This window comes from Echiichthys vipera (assembly GCF_963691815.1).
Source record: "Echiichthys vipera genome assembly, chromosome: 1".
Classification (NCBI taxonomy): domain Eukaryota; kingdom Metazoa; phylum Chordata; class Actinopteri; order Perciformes; family Trachinidae; genus Echiichthys; species Echiichthys vipera.
This window is the reverse complement of record NC_139826.1, coordinates 5,133,821-5,151,835: the sequence shown is the minus strand read 5'-3', so window position 1 is coordinate 5,151,835 and position 18,015 is coordinate 5,133,821. Positions and strand designations below refer to the sequence as shown.

The 18,015-nt window shown below is 40.3% G+C and overlaps 1 protein-coding gene across 1 annotated transcript; it reads right to left on the bottom strand.

Moving 5' to 3' along the window:
- Positions 1–5,882: 5,882 nt before the first annotated feature.
- Positions 5,883–7,088, bottom strand: gjd6 (gap junction protein delta 6; the record flags this gene model as incomplete). Its single annotated transcript, XM_083913285.1, has 1 exon — positions 5,883–7,088. The coding sequence occupies one exon, from the start codon at positions 7,086–7,088 to the stop codon at positions 5,883–5,885; it is 1,206 nt and encodes a 401-aa protein (XP_083769411.1).
- Between the last annotated feature and the right edge of the window lie 10,927 nt (positions 7,089–18,015).

Below are 18,015 nucleotides of genomic sequence, written 5' to 3'. Positions count from 1 at the left end.
AGGTGGAGGCCCCCATCGTGTTCTGGATGTGGATTACTTGATGGGCAGACCACAGTATGTGCGCCTACAGACCTGTGTGTCTGACAGGGTGGTCAGCAACACTGGGGCCCCACAGGGGACTGTCCTCTCTCCCTTTCTCTTCACACTCATCTGCTCAGACTTCAGCTTTTGCACTGAGTCCTGCCACCTTCAGAAGTTTTCCGATGACTCAGCAATAATTGGCTGCATCGGAATGGGGGATGAAAGTGAATATAGGACTGTTGTGGGCAACTTTGTCACTTGGAGTGAGCTGAATCATCTGCAGCTCGTAGTGGATCTTAGGAGGGTGAAAACAAGTACCTGGGGGTGTACTTCAATAATAAGTTGAACTGGACTAGAAACGCTGAGGCTGTCTAAAAAAGTTGACTATTCTTCCTGAGGAGACTGAGGTCCTTTAGCATCTGCAGGACGATGCTGAGGATGTTTTCTGATTTTGTTGTGGCCAGTGCGATCTTCTTCACTGTCACATGCTGGGGCAGTGGGCTGAAGGTCGCTGACACCAATAGACTGAACAAACTGATCAGGAGGGCCGGTGATGTCGTGAGGGAGGAGCTGGACCGCCCTGACGACTGTGGCAGAGAGGAGGATGCTGTCCAGGCTCCGGTCTATCCTGGACAATGTCTCACACCCTCTCTACGACACACTGGCCCAGCAGAGGAGCACCTTCAGCAGAAGACTTCTCGCACCTAGATGCCCCACAGAGCGCCACAGGAAATCTTTCCTGCCTGTGGTCATTAAACTATACAATGTATAGACGTTCTGTTCTATTGCACTTTAGTCACACTTTATTAGGTATTTTTGATCTTGTATATAGTTCTTAATTTTTTTCTATAATATATTTTTTCCGCTGTGTAATATTTGTTGTTTGTATAACTAAAGTTTCGTACCAAAAATAATTGCCCTTTTGGGATTATTAAAGTACTTCTGATTCTAATTCTGATTGTTAACACATGGATTTAGTTTCATTATAACATTTCATTATATGGTTACACTTACATGGCATGGGAAACACTTGTTTTACAGGGCACATTATAATGTATTCAGGCTTTAAGACTCTCCCAGCATCGGCACACAAACAAGTATTTCTTGTCAAGAGAATTATTTTGTTAACTCTATTCAGTTGTGCTTTTTAAAGACAGCACTGCAGAATATTCTGTGTGTGAAGAGTTAATATCAAGGAGAGACATGTGTTGACATGTTGAATCCAATCAGAGAATATTATAAGTTCCTTAACCCAGAGGCTCTCTAGTCTGGTGAAATAAAGGGCTAGTTCACACAAAGTACAAAAGGCTGACACTCAGTTACCATTTATTAGTTACACTGACCTAAACTAACATATAATCTGATGCAACAGGGATACATTTTTACCTTCATGAAGGTTCTAATGTTCAGTTTTTGTTGAAACAGTTTTATAGAAGTGTTGATTCAACTTTGATGCTGTTGGCTGCGGTTCTGCTTTTAGATTGTTTTGCCTTATTGATAGTATCTGTAGATACACATACAGGAAAAGCAGGGGAGAGAAATCTACGACATTCCCGTCGGAAGCAAACCAGGGACTTTGCAGTTATACATCTTAACCAAAACAACCCAGTCCACCCTCACTTATTTACAGTAGATGGTGTGGACAAAATATTGGAAACATGTTAGTGTAATGCCATACAATCCTATCCTGACATGGTGACAGATGGTTTGTTACACAGAACCATCTGAAAAGGCCTCATTAGAAACTGATTGGTAAAGGGCAGACACTTTTAAAACATACCTGGCAGGTTATTTGATGAACCATCTGTCTATCAAACTCTTGCCAAAGTCAGTCAGGAGAAGAGAAAACATCTTTTCCATCAAGAAAAACCTTCAGTGTTGGTCTCTTCTCTCAATGAAGAAAAACTCCAGTTCATTAAACCGATGCTATTGCAGCATCTAAGCTAACCTCTTTAGGTGCCACCATTATTGTTTTGAATGAGCAGTCAACATTCCTGTTGTCATCATTCCCTACTCCCCCCTCCCCCCTCAACTGCCAGTAGCTCCTCACAGGACGCTGATTGGTGGGATGACTTCTGACTGAAACACAAACACATTTTTTTCGTGTGACGTCAAGGCAAGTCCCGCATGATCCTTTGTGGCTGCTGCTACAAAACAACAGCACTGAAAAGTCAAGCCTCTATAATAACCATACACTTGAATTAACACACTTCTATTTAACGGTTTGAAAAGATTATAACATTCATGAGGGATTTACTGAAGGGCAGGATGACATAAAAAATTTGGCGATTTAGCATATTTTCTCCATTACCTTTTGTTGTTTAGAGCAATGCAGATAGCTATAGTTTCATGTGTCATGTGTGTGACACCACCACACGAATGACCGCAGTGCAGGACAAGATGACGGAGTTAGGGTGCTAATGCTAATGACAGCTAGCCTCCGAGGAGAAGTGAGGGCCAGCGGCTAGCTGAACCTAGAATTCGCTGTCGTTGGGGCTTGCATTGTACTGAAAAATAGCCTCTATAAAACTGTTGAAAGCTTAGTGAAATATCCTGATTAATGGAGCCTATTTATTGATGTGTTACTACTGAATTGTTTTAATGTCATTTTTCGAGTAGCATCCAGCTGCAGACCCGGAGTACAAGCCCCTCACTTGATACAGGTCCCTCACTTGACAAAGCCCCTTGCTTGCCGGAAGTTAATCGGTAAGTGGGCGGGAATTTTAGCGAACTCGCTGTCACGGCTGAACATAATGAAGATAATGGAGACGTTTAAAAACAACGTAAGCTTTGCTATATTGATAATGTTGCTAACTACAAGCTAACTAGCAATATTTGATGCGCGGGAATTTGAGGATACTGCTGTCACTTTGTGGCAAATACATTTCTGATAAAGTTTTTTTGCAACCTGTGAGATGTGTAAGGGATTTTCCTGCGCTGAGATTGTTGTGTCGGCCGCTAAAGGCTCATTAAACTGGCAGTGCTAATGAAAACCATGAGCACCACAATGATGAAAAGACAAGCCAGCCTCAGCATATTTCTCTTTAACCCGTATATGGATGCACTTTGTATTTGTGGCAATGTTCTTCCTTTAGGATGACATGGCAGCTCTGTGGAGATGGTGGTGTGCAGTGCTAATGGAAAACCTGCAGCTGGAGGGGTCTGTGTCTGTTTTTGTCTGTGTCATATTTTGACTATTTGTTTGTTCTACAGACATGGCAGAAGGTTTGCCCATTTTTCCAAGGAGGCAGAAAGCATGCTGCATGGTCTTCTTCCACCAGTCTTTAGACTAAAACGAAAGAGAGGTGAATTAAGTGTCCAATATTATAAAAGTCTATGTATGTTAATCACCATAACTGATTGATTTCTAACAGTTTGACATGGTTAAAAAAATATATACTTTCCTCAAAAGGACACAGCTGTTTTTAATGTCCAGGAGGAGGTGACAAGCCAAGGGGAGGACAATAATAAAAAGGTTTGAGACATTATTTGTTTAAGAAACTAATGTGTTTTTTACAATTTTAAATAGTGGTAGTAATGTAAATTTTCTTGACATTGTTAAAAGTTCATTATATTATAAATGTGGCCAACAGGAGCCAACACAGGATGATCACGTCATCAGGGAGCACAGTGACTTAAAGAGGCCATGCACAATCAACCTGGCTGAGTTGGTTAGTATGTGATTTAGTTATTAGTATCAAGCATGCTATCTTGTCTCCCCAATTTATATCAAGCATTTACTAAACATAACTACATTTTAAAATGTTTGCTTTTAGGACAATGGATCTAAGGGAGCATGAAAACCCAAGAGGGCAGTAAAAAGCCATCTAAGTATGTGGAATAAACTGTGCTTAGTATAATTTTAATATTTACCATAGGAAATGGTAGAAGAAACACAGGAGAAGCGGAAACGGCAGTGTTCAGTACTGATTGACTTCATAACAGGGAACACTAAACTAAGACAACACCTTGAGGTATCTATATGGCACTAAATTCATTAGCAGTTATGGCATTCACTGGATGTCTATCTTAAAGCGTTTATCAGAAGATGATCAATGCCATGTCATTTTAAAGTGATGTTTATTTGCAGGCCATCACCACCGGCTATCTGCATTCGCTGTGGGAAGGAAAAAAGCAAACGGCCACCATCTACTTTGATGACACGCAGCTTGATGAAGTTAAAGACACACCAGGAGCAAGAATACCTATAGATTCTGTTGCCTTTGTCTTTAACATGTGTTCATCATTCAGATCCAGATTGGTAGAAACTGGTATATTGCCTTACCATACATGACTATTGGTGTTAAAGATTTGAACGGTGTAGATGTGAACCTAGTGCAGGACACCCCTGTGGCCTCCAGAAAGGAAGACACCTACATTCACTCCAGTGTGACGTGGAGATCCAGAGACATGTGGAGAAGTTACCAGAAGGAGCAGCTATCTTCTTTGAATTCAAGCACTACAAACCTAAAAAGAGGTTCACCGGCACTAAATGTTTTGCCTTGGGCCCCATTGTCATGGAACTGTACAAGAAGCCCACAGACTTCAAGAGGAAGGAACTGCAGCTTCTAACAAAGAAACACCTCTATCTCCATCTTCAAAGCCACTGCCTTGATAAATAACACGCAAACTGCATCATGTTTTGATCCATCCTGCCACAAAAAGTCCCAGAATTCTGTCCAGAATGGTTTCAGTGTGCCATAAAGACTTTTTTGATGTTTAATTATTACCATTTAAATAGATTAAATAAAAAAAGCTCGATCTGCTCCAGCCCCCCCGCACCCGACAGGGACAAGCGGTTGAAGATGAATGAATGAATACAAACTGGTTAACTTTGCCTCATTAAGATTGAAGTAAAAAGTGACAAAATAACTTTTATGTATTGTTGCCTAGATGATTATTGATTATTGAATTCTAATATTGGATCATGAAATCAATATTAAAAGGCTATTAAACTAAACTTTGTTAATCCATACTCGTGTCTGCTGGTCAAACTCTGCACCATCTCACAATTTGTCTGCTTTAACATTTACAGTTTCCATTTTGGGATTTCTTTAAAATGAACTGACCTTTCACATTACATATAGTCATTTATTAATATAAATTTATATATTTTTCAATTTTATTTATATTTATTGGCAGTCACAGGACTGTTGTGCTCGTGGACTTTATGTCACCCTGTTACAAAGGGCTTTTAAGTTTTTGTTTATTAAAGTTGCATTTAATTTTAGTTTCCATTAAAACTTTGCAGATGTTTATCTTCACTAAAACATCCACATTGTAATATTTGATTTAAATTTTTATTTTTGTAATGTCACAATATTCAGGACTAAATAAACTGTAAGATACACTAACTGTGTATAAAGGACTGAGACCTGACTGAGGGGAACTGTATGTTCTTTTTCAAAAAAACGGAAACTTATTTTTTCAATAAAGTTAAAAAAAACAATTTCCTTTAACTTGCTATGTTTTGTGCTTTTTCAAAAAAGTTTAAATAACCTATTAAAACAACTTTTGCGTGACTTTGCATAAAGTAAAAAAAAAAACTATTGCGTGACTTTGCATAAAGTAAAAAAAAACTACATTTTCACTTCCGGCAAGCAAGGGGCTTTGTCAAGTGAGGGACCTGTGTCAAGGGAGGGGCTTGTACTCCGGGTCTGCAGCTGGATGCTATTGCATTTTTCTATGCTGTTAACATCACAAACTGTACTTGCATGGCTACATTCAACTCTAAAGTTAATTAAGAAAATATGTTTTTTTGTAATTTGGGTGGCACAACCTCTTAAAGTATTGCATTTTGCTGGGTCACCAAACTAAGATCCATAAATGAATGCTGCAACATGCTTTCCAATGGTCGTAGACTATATCCAGACCTCAGCACTCCTCTGTTTGGACTCTCTGATCGCCCTCGTACTCGTCAGAGGCTGCCTCTCCCCTTTATGGGAGTTCTGTCTCTTTGGTTGCTCCAGTCTGGTCTCTCTGACATCCTCAGGCTTCCTCATCTTTCCACAGTTCACAGAACAGGTCCAGTCAGGCTGGTGACCCACCACAAGGTCTAAAGTAGGCAGGGAGGTGGTACTGGTGATGTCCCTAAAGCCTAACGAGGATGTGAGAGAAGGGCTATTTGGAGGGAAGGTTTCATACCCCCCACTCATTCCTGGACATCCTCCCCAGGACGCCCTCTCCCTCAACCTTACCACCTGTCGGATCTTCTTCCAGCCGAGGTGGTTGAGCTCTAGCAGGTTGAGCAAGATGCAGAAAACCCCCACGCAAAACATGAAGAGCAAGAAGATGGTCTTCTCCGTGGGCCTGGAGACGTAGCAGTCCACCGGCTGGCTGCAGGGGGCCGAGGTACAAAGGAAATGGACAGGCACCTGGAAGCCAAACAGCTTCCACTGGGCCAGGACAAAGCCCACTTCCAGAACTGCCCGTAAGCACACATGTAAGATGTAACATTTAGACAGAACCCCTCCAGAGACCATGGGACCTTCTGCAATCCCCTCCCTGGAGGTGCAAGCTTGGGCATGGCTCAAGGACACCATGTTGTTTGGGTGTCCCTTATGGAAGTTCTTGGCAGTGATGCCCTCTAGCACATCCACCAGGCTGTGACCGAGATGCTTATGGGAGCGGATGGAGCAGCTGTCTGAGTCGCAGCTCCGATCATACACCCCCTGTCCGCCGCCTTGCTCTACATTTGGGTCTCCATGCCTTGGAATAACTCCTATTCTTTGCCCTTGTCTTTGAGTGGTGTTGTGGGGCAGCTTGGACAGGTTGTGCCACGTGTAGATGATGAAGCAGAGGGATGGCGTGGAGACACTGATAATGTGGAAGACCCAGAAGCGTGGTTGCGAGATGGGCGCGAACGCGTCATAGCAGACAGTGGAGCATCCCGGCTGCAATGTGTTGCAAACAAACAACTCCTGCTCGTCGGTGTACACGTCCTCAGTAGCCACAGCGACAATGAGTAGCCGGAAGATGACCATGACGGTGAGCCAGAGGCGACCGATCATGGTGGAGTGCTGGTGGACAGCATCCAGGAGACGTTTGAGCAGTGTCCACTCCGTCATGGTGGCCTGTGGCTGCTGAGAGACAAGCTGCCTGGAGTAGAGCAGTCTGCTCTGGACTGATCCACCTCTCCTCCTCCTGGACTTCTACTTTGTTTGACTTGCTGACATCAACCTAACCACCTTGCAAAAGACTTGATCTGGACTACACTATCCTACCTAATCTACTACCCTCTGCTCTTGAGTTTTTTCAATACTAGAAAGATTTACTTCTTAGTCAGAAAGTTCAGAGCACCTACCCTTCTGGCTTCAGCCTGCAGTAGCTTGCTCTCTGCCTGGCTGCCTTGAGAGAAGTGGAGCCATTGCAAGAGAGAGCCACCCCATCTTTCCTAGATAAGGATGTCCACTTGACGTGAGTCACTTGGCGTGCTCACTTCTCTCTTGTCTTTAGGATCCATTTTAAAGCCAAGAGACATCACCCTTCCTATTCTGGAGGACCTGCTGATAGTGCTGACTGATAGAGCATTCTTCACAGATTAGTCCTCTGAAAGCAAATGGGCTCTTCCCTCAATGGAGAGGCTTATTTTAATGGTGGCCAGAACAGAAGAGCACACTCACTTTCAAATTGTGGATAACAGACACTGGATGCTGTTACGTAAAAATATGTAGAAGTAATCAAGGAGTACATGTCAGGATACACCACTGAGCAAATAAATGAAATATTCAGGTGAATATAAGGCCTCCCAGAGTTCAGTCTGGTGTCTGGTGAGGTTTTCTGTTCCAGGGCTTGTTTTGACTGCTCCTCTGCAGCCACTTGCCAATTCTCTAATCTGTGTTTTAAAAAAAGACCCTTGAAAGGTCTGCTAGCATCAAATTGTCCTGTCCCCAGATAAAACACTCAGTGACCCCTTTCCTTACTTCAAACAATCCTGGCAAGCCCCGTCAGAGTCTCTGTCTCAGAGCTCTGCCCACTTGCTATTTATTTAACAGTAACATTTGGTGCAGCATTAAGTAAAAGTGTCATTTTACTCTCATACTTTATATGTTTAAGGCCTCAGTATCTTTCAAATAAAGTGCTTATTGAATTGTCTTACAGTATGTGAAACCTCTTTTCTGATGCCAGAATCAAAGGGGTCAGATAATTTTTCATATAACTACCTTCATCACTTTTCTTGTGTATAAATGAGTGCAACACCATGGATGTCTCCATTGAGAGCAATGATATCTCCATTTGTGTGATTATTGGGTAACGCTTTATATTAAGGTCCTTATGAGATGCTTATTAACATTATTATGTGTTAATAAGACTACATAAGTGTTCATAACAGCATCATAAACATATTTATTGTTAGATTATAAGTCAGTTATAAGCAATTATAAGAAAATGTATCACAAATATATTCAAATAGACTGAATGACATTCAGCAAAGGGTTGGAAGTGAACCTGGGCCTCTTTGATAAGGACTCACACATGGTGCATGTGCCCTATCAGGTGAACTACCAGGGTATACTCATCCACAGTTAATTACAGATTCAAATCAACTTTACTATCCCACACAGGGAAATGCATTTGGTCTACAGTAATAACAAACTCAGTAAGACAATACAACAGAATAAAACACATCTTACCACACAGAAAAAGCAATAAGTCATTAAAGCAACAACAGTAAAATTTGAATAATAGTAAAAAAAATAAAAAAAATAAAAATAAAAATAAAAGTGCAAAGTGCAAGTTACCAGCTAAGAAACCTATGTATTAAGCTGCGTGTTCTAACACGATGGATGCAGTAATAATAGAGTCCTTGTATAGACAAACCTGGTGAAGTACTGGAAGTGAACAAGCCGCCATTACTGGGGTGGCATCTCCCTCCAGTATGCGCCCGATTGAATGGGAGCTGTCATTAGAAGTGAACCTTTTCTACAACCTTCACAAACCTTTACCTCATGAAGAGTGCTTGTAATTATTTACCTCCACCAATGATTACCTCAGCTACATTATGTTTACGTTGTGGTCATTAGGTTGCTCTAGTTAGAGCAACTTAAGTTATATTTCACAATAACACCACATTGAGTTAATTTACTGTGTGCGACCACAGCAGCCTTGATAGAAGTTTCCCACTGCTGTTGGAGAAGCAGAGAATTGCACAGGTTCTTCCAGACTTCCTAGACATCGTTGTCAGAAGAAATGCTGCATAAAAAGTACAGGTAAAATAGAAAAGGTTCACTTATAATAACAGCTCCCATTCAATCTTGCACATACTGGAGGGAGATGCCATCGCAGTAATGATGGCGTCACTAGATGGTGAAACGGCATATGTTTTTAAATTGTGTGATGTTTTATATAATAGAAGAAAAGGAGAGAGAAAAGACAGACGGATGGACAGAGAGAAACAAAGACAGACACAAAGACCGACAGGGAGAAACTTCCAGAGATCTAAGCAACCACAAAAGTAACAGTAACTATAATAATATTCATAGTAATGTGAATATGACTTATATGTTATGGCATTTAATATAGTAGATTTGTAGAAACAAGTAGGTGATTTATATATTATTATCATTGTATATGACAATGGTAATGATTATGATGAATAGGATCAATGATGAGTAGTGTTAATAACAGCTGTGATACAATGATGTACATTACTGATAATGTTTTTATGGCTACAAATTTTATAATTCATAAGACCTGATGACAGTATATATGAGTAAAAGTGATAATAGCAGCAGGAAGCATCATGCAGGACCACGGCAGCAGGCACCACCAGGATCAGCAGAGACCTGAGAGACGACAAAGCACAAACAACTCCGGGGAAGAAGTTGAATTAGTAACATGCATTGATGAGACATGAATGATACATACAGAGAGGTGAGGAGCTCAGAGTATCTGGAACAGTATTATCCCCCGACAGACTAGGCCTACAGCAGCATAATTAAGCAGAACAAAATCAGCTTAGGTTATTCAAGCATACTGAACCCTTTACATCTTTTTACTCATCCTGCAACATCTGTTCCTTGGATAGGAAGCAGTATTTTTCTCATGATGATGATGATGATGATGGTGGTGGTGGCGTACAGGTGAAGCATAAAGCCCATGTGTGAGTTAATGCCCAGTGATATCCAACAGTGCTTTTGTCTGCTATCGATCCAGGCCGAGGCACACACAGGATTAACATCTTTTAATGGCTGTTATGTGACCTGATGAAGCGAGGGATCGATTGACTGGAGAGCGGCCCCTCGCTCCGAGCAGGATTAGAGAGGGCCCCAGTCCCATCTAACACAATGTAAATGAGGAGGGGGGGTTAAAGGGTCCGCTGATCGCAAACAGACCTTGACTAAAGCCCAGACACAACATCAGCCGACCCAGACCTAGAGCCAGAAAGAGGCAGCATCCAACAGGCCTGCACCCAGCGCCGGCCACAGAGAGGACAGGAAATGGCTTTTCTCCTGAGTGGCGTGACGGGTCCAGTGCATATATGTTTTAATCCAGCACGTCTGGGGCTCTGTGCGCTGCTGTCCCACTGATGTCAAAGGAATTACCCACCCTCTCAGTCTGTTCATGAAGGAATTCCCAATATTATGCGTTCCCTCTGGGAACGGAACAGCCTGGGAATAAATAACAGACAGGATTAGAAGGGAAGGAGACAGACTGGTGCTCTGTCAGTCAGATAAAGGCCTTCTCTTTCTGCCCTATGCTTAGTGGTCACTAGGACTTTTATCTGAGTTTATAAATTCCAAGGTTCCTTTAGAATTGACTGTGAAATGGCTCCATTCCACACAGACAGGTTTCAATCTATTTAGAAAAATAACAAAAACTCTTTATCTAAAATAATTATTGCTGGAGGGTTTGATCGATATCACTGTTTCACTGTTTCTCAAGTTGCTGATTATGTCTTAATAGAAAGAAATATAAGCAACTATAAGTATATAGTCAGAGTCATGGCAGAAAACTGATATTTGACAGAGATGTGACATTTAACAACCCAAACATTACAGTGATGGAAGATGGATATGGAACATGAGGTGGACGAAACCAGATTATTAACAACCACTGTGTGGAGGGACTAATGAGAGCAGCAGGAATAGCACAGGTGGTACATGATGACATCAAAACTGAAGACAAACTACTGTTTGTGGAAAGTATCTGGGACCCTAATCTACTGGAATGGATACCATCTGGACTTTTGGCTATCTTTGGTGTTTTTCTCACACTCAGTACTTTCTGTACACCCACAGCTGCTGTTACTAATAGGAACCATGGAAACTCAAACTAATATTAATAACTAGACCTGAGAGCAGGTATCAGCGGGGTCCGAGCCCCCCGTCCGACTTGGACCTGGTGACCCGCAGAGGTGATGCAATTTGGACCGGCAGGTCCATAGGCACAGCGCAAGTTGCAGCTTGAACGCAGCACAGATTGTAGTTTTGAAAAAAGAAAGTGTAGGTATTTTAGTTAGTAAATATTGTGTTTGTTCACATAATGCATGCATTACTCAATTTTGCATAACACCCCCAGCTTGTGGCCGATTAATGTCAGATTTTGCACATACCCTCGGTGCGGCTAAGGAAATAACTTTTCCAAGTTGTGTGATAATCAAATAAACTAATTTGAAGTAACACACTACTTCCTGTTTTAACTACAGTGTACCAAGTCTTTCCTCTAAAACTTCCATATTGTTTGGATTATGAAAACTATTTTGGTAACTTTTGATCGTGGCATTAGAAAGATAATGTGTGCAAAATTTCGTGCTAATGACACACTTGGCCTAGGATGAGTTTGCAAAAGTAGGTTTTGAATATTTTTCTTATGGTTTGTGTATTTTTCAATTTGGTGTAACAGCGCCAACTAATATCTGATTGACCTCAAATGTTGCAGAGCCTGAAGTCTCTACGGAGAATTGGCAGTCTGAGTTTGATGTTATTTGGACTAATTATTGCGACAATATACAATACTTCCTGTTATGAGTACAACATAAAGGAAGTTGTTTCTTCATAAAATATACATGTTTTGGACTATTTCAATTATTTTGATAACTTTTTTTCAAGATGACTAAAGGATAATTCCTGCAAAGTTTCATGGTGATCGGAATCTCAGTCTAGGAGGAGTTTGAAAAAAAAGGTTTGTCATTTTTTTTCATTTTGTGCAAAAATACGGCAATGTGGCATGGTCTAAATCCCAAGATTCAGCAAATTTCAGAGAACATGTGGATGTAAGAAATCTATATATGCAATATACAATGTGGAAGTTAGAGGCCAAAAAGCCTTTTCCTTGATTAAAGCACCACCTTGTGATGGACACGTGTCATTTTTGGTGTGTTCTGTGGGGCACCATTCTATACCTCCCCTGAAGGTTTTGTTTCTTAACTTGCATTGAGAATGCTCCAGTACAAGTGATATTCAAAACGGCGCCAATTCCTGGCTGATTGATGTCATACTTTTTCTCAAAGCCTCAGACGAGCATCAGAAACTATTGTTCTAAGTTTTTTGTTAATCTGACTTATAATTGCTATGATATGATGAATTCTACATAACAGCGCCACCTAGTGGTTGGTTGGTGTTACATTTTGTAGAAGGCCTCAGTAAGACATAGGAAACTAGATTACCAAGTTTTATGTTGATCCAACACAATTTGAGGAAGATATGCAGCACTTCCTGTTTGACTGTAATCTACAGGAAGTTGTTCCTTTACAACTTCGAAATTTAAATTCTTTTGATTACTTGTGGACAGGACCTCCCAAACATTACATGTACCAAGTTTCATCTTGATCGGACACTCGGCCTAGGAAGAGTTGGAAAAAGTAGTTTTGCATGTATCGCAATCCTGCAGAAAAAGTCCAGGCTGAAATGGGCATGGCCTTTATCATAAGATTCACGTAGATTCAGGGAACACCTGAATGTAAGAATTTTGAATGTGCGAGGTGGATGTGGGAGTTACAGGTAAAAACATTTTCAATTGTATTATAGCGCCCCCTGCTAATTAACACATCATTTTTGGTGTCTGCTGTACATGCAGGGGTCTGAACCAAAGTTTAAAGTTTCACCTTCATAACTTGTACGGTGTAGGATGCAGTATCATTTTTTCTAATGGAAAAATGTAAAAAATTCTTGTGAAAAACAATAGGGTTCCCAGCACCGCTGGTATATGCAAAAGCTACTTTTTCAAACTCCTCCTAGGCCGAGTGTCCGATCAAGATTAAACTTGGTACACGTAGTGTCTGGACGGTCCTAACCAAAATGTATCAAGGATATTTCAATACTCTTATAAATGTAAATGATCAACTTCCTGTAGATTACAGTCAAAACAGGAAGTGCTGCGTATCTTCCTCGAATTATGTTGGATAAACACAAAACTTGGTAATCTAGTTTCCTAGGTCTGACTAAGGCCTTCTACAAAATTTCACACCAACCAACCACTGGTTGGCTCCCTCTGGCTTGGAACCCTAAAAATACCCTTGCAAAGAAAGTGCTTTACAAAAGGGAGAATTAAGAAAGGTAACTATTTTAGTTACAATGAGATAAGAATCAGTTCATTTTCAGAATAATGTTTCTCAGTTCTTTATATATTATTACAAGCTGGTATTGTTGTCACCCTGTGAGTCTGTGTGTGTGTGCGCGCGCGCGCGCATGCGCGCGCATGTGTGTCTCTTTATGATAAAAGGTTCTGCAGGCACCTTCTGAACGAACACAGCAACTTATTCTCTTCAACAGTCTATGTATATGATATAACTAACAATATATGACGTTCTATTTAACACCATAAAACAGCAACCAGTAGGTGACCGTGATGGTTAAGTTTAAGCAACAAAAGGTGACGGTTAAGATGAGGAAAAAGGTTGTGGATTTGCTGAGTTTTTCCGGGACACTAACAATGGTTCCCTGGGAGAAAGTCATGTGTTTTGGGACCCATCGACCACAACTGCACTATTCTGATACAGATTTTAGCGCTAACGTCACTCGATTACCTTCTTTGATTGATGATTTCTACAGCAATAAAAACATGGATTAGACATAAATAATGGTGTATTACTTTTTGTAGTTAAGTGAATGAGGACACCCTGACCACAGAGGTGATTATATTTCTGCCGCAGTAGCGTTGCAACCGTGCAAGATACAGTCATGTAACTTTACAGGTGAATGTTTGCATAAACTTTGTCCAATACATAATATATTATACAGTATGTATGTCATTTGGACATTTCGTATGTACTGTATACATATAGTTTATGCATATTCCATGCTACTTATGTGAATATCATTATCTGATGGAGGAAATTAGCATTTATTTGATATTTCCACGTCTGAAAGATGTTTATTTTATGGGCAAGGGACATGAGATCCCTGAGTGGCAAGGGTTAAGAGTGTGCGTGTGTGTGGTGATTAAGCTAAAGGACATTAAAAGACATTCTAAACGGGGACCTTTTTATTTTTTCACTAATTTTTCCCCCTCTCTGACATCTGATTTTCATCTCAGCTACTGATTGGTGTATAAATCCAATAACGAAGAGCTCTCCCCTCCACAGACACACCAGTCCAACGCAACATCAACAACAACAACAACAACGACAACAACAACAACAACAACAGCACAGCCTCATGTCCTGCCTCATTTGTGGCCCTGTGGCTTCAGCCCACATTACCACAGGAGCTGGGAGGCCAGTAAAAGGCTCACTCTGCTGCCTGCCTGGTAGCCCCCTAACAGGATTAAGGGGGATATGGTAAGGTGCTGCTCCCGCTTGGTGTAACTCACTCTGATGTGATTTCCATTTGTCTGACCCGGCTCTTACTTTCCCCTCCATCTAATCCCTCACTATTCTAACCGCCGTCCGTCAGCCACACTAATCTGCGGCTGGCAGGCTTTAGGAGGAGAAGCTTCCCCACACGGACTGATAAACAGTGTGGGAGTACACACCATCACAGAGTGTTTGTGGATATCAAGCTGCTGGTAAGACTTCTGTTAGAAATGGGCATGATACTTTCTACAGGGTGTTGTTTGAAGCCTATTGGCTGTGCTGTCATTAGCTCTACTGTCTGTGTGGTTTGCTCTGCTCGGCAGCGCGTCAGTGTTGTGTTTCATGTGGCGAATAGTAGCTTGTCATGAACAGAGTTTGATATTGTGCATATTATTTCAAAAAGGGTGAGCTGTATGTTGACCTGAGCCAACTGTGTGCACCAGGTCCTGTCTTTTTGAACACTAATGTACAAGTGAAAATAATGTGATGAGTGGGGATCACCTGTTTTATCAGGCACATTAATTTACAGTATATATCTACATTCTTAAAAAATATAATTTTATCAAGTCATTGACTAGATCTGTCTGTCGGTCCGGCTATTCTAACCATACAATCTTATCTTCTTAAAAAAGTGATCAAATGTGCCAATGCAGTGAGAACTAAGGGAGCTCTCCTTTTTCTCGTGATAAAGAGATCCTTTTTCTCTGTTTTCTTGTGATTACAAGATAATTCATTAGAGATCTGGAGAATCGGTGTATCAATGTCAGAGGAGCAGGAGAATATGGATCACCATCACATATCTCTTCAATTGAGGCCTGACACAGGCTGAAACAGCTTTATGCCTTTTTATTACAGAGAATGTTCACATTAATCTAAGAATCATCTAAGAAGATGGTAAACCAGGCTTCGGCTTTATCAGAGGCGTGTCAGCGTGTTTACATATGAGGACATCAGTGAGCTTGATGTCCTCATTAACTAACAAAGTTATTGTCAACAATATTATATTACAACAAAATAAATACCAGCACAGGGTGGAGTTTTACAATGTACATATAAATAAACAGATTTCAGAAGTTCATTACAGTAAATAACCAGCTGGAATCATCTGTCAGTGTTGCCCATGGACCTTTTCAAAGATGTAAACATAAACATTTCTAGTTTATTTCCTGTTGCAGTTTATGTGAATGACATCAACTGACAGGAAGTTATCAAGGACTAAGGCTGTTGCCTAGCAATGGAATTCCATTGAAAAAGTGTTCTTCAAGATATGAGAAGTCTTTATGAGGCATGACATGTCAGGTGTGATGGAAATTTCAGGCCTACCACGTTTCATTCATTTTCTATCGAATGAATGATCTTGTTATCACAAGGAAATGGAGGAAGATTATCTCGTTATCACAAGGAAACGGAGGAAATAAATGTATGCAATGTATGACCTTTTATGGCTTCTGTAGAGAACATCTCATTCTCATTCAACATTTTCAAGAATTTTCCACAAATGGCAGCACTTCACAATCAGGTTGCTGCAATGATTAAGGGGGGCAACGGAACAAGCTTTAAACACAACACTGAAATTAAATTCCCCAAATATGTTTTCATAGCTAACATGTTAGCACAAAATAAACATAAAAGTTGCCTAATTGCATCTAGCAGTTACAGAACTTTATTTCATTTGGTGGTGGTGTTTTTGTGAACCTGATGAATGTTACTCCAATATTCCCGCTCTTTTAAGCTCTGTTTTTGGTTTCTACCAACTCTTGAAAAAATGTTTACCAGCTAACTGCTAACGGTAACTAGCCTTCTGTTTGTAGAGCGGTGAGAGTAAAACAAAACAGTAAAGTTACAGACCATAAAACTACGTTATTAGTTAGGCTGAGAGTTGTCTGCGAATGGTCTCTAGCAGAATAGAGTTGGTTAATCAGAGTTTTAGGTGAAAACGTTGAGCTAAAAGAGGTCAAAAGCTATAGAGCTGAGGGGAACTTAAGAGAGCTTGGTGATAATTCTCTGTGAGTGACACCTTTCACATTACACATAGGCAATATTATTATTATTAAAGGTTGAATATGTAGAATCTTTACTAAAAGATTTTTTTTTTTTTTTTAAATAATACACCCATGGGGCGTTTTGAGAGGTACAGAATGAAAGTATTTCTTTTCCATAAAAAATATATATTTAGTCTGAATCAGTGGCAACTGCTGTTCTTTCAAGGAGGGGAAGCTCATTTTTCCAGCCAACATGTATACATATGTATTTCACTACATGCAAAGATTGGTGGCAGGCAGTTGTACATTTCATGTTGTTTAAACCCCTGAGTGCTAGACAGCAGTGTTATAATGTTTCTTCAGCCATTTGACTCTTCCACTCCAGCATAACAACCTATGCATATAGTGGGGTGTTCTTTATACTTTGACAGTTTTCCTGAAATTACTTTTATCAAAATTGGGATATACCACTTACATCATGATAGGTATACTATAAGATTATTGCGAATACACAGCCCTGGTTGTTGCAGCTGTCTGCATTGCATTTCATTCTCTTTAATTTTAATTTTAATTTTCATTACCCTTTATTTAACCAGGAATATTCCCATTTAGATTTAAAATCTCTTTTCCAAGGGAGTCCTGGCCGAGACAGCAGCATAAACATACAAGTTTCACATTTAAAACCAAAACTACACACAACTAAAGATGACACACAACTAAACATGATTAATCAACAAAATAAAACAATATTAAAAATAAAAAAGCAGATCAATGCTCAGAGACAGTACATGTGCAAATAGTATTTTTTAAAATGATTTACTGTACATTCATCTGTAGATTAATAATAGCATTTTTTTTTTTATCTCTGCTGAATATAATTGAAAAAAATATGGGAGGAAATCATGTGCAACTGTCTTGGACCTGGATTTAAAAGGGTTAAAGTATCTCTTGAACAGCACCAGAAAATATTAGTCACTTGTACTCATAGTTGTTGTGTAGTGTGAGTCCCTCTGTGTGTTTGTGTTGGGCACTTGGATCATGAACTATGCCTTTAACATCCTCTGAACTTCTTTGGGAATTGCCAACTTTATAATTTGATTTCAAAATATATTTTCCCCAGGCCCATTTAGTAAACGTTTAAGACGGTGTCTCTCAGTGTGGGCTGTGTAATGACACCTGATGAATGGTGTGATAAAAGGAAAAAATGCCGTCTCTAGTGTACCTGTCTGTGTGCTAAGAGATGTGATGCTCCTGATGTGGGCCCCTTCTACAGCAGAC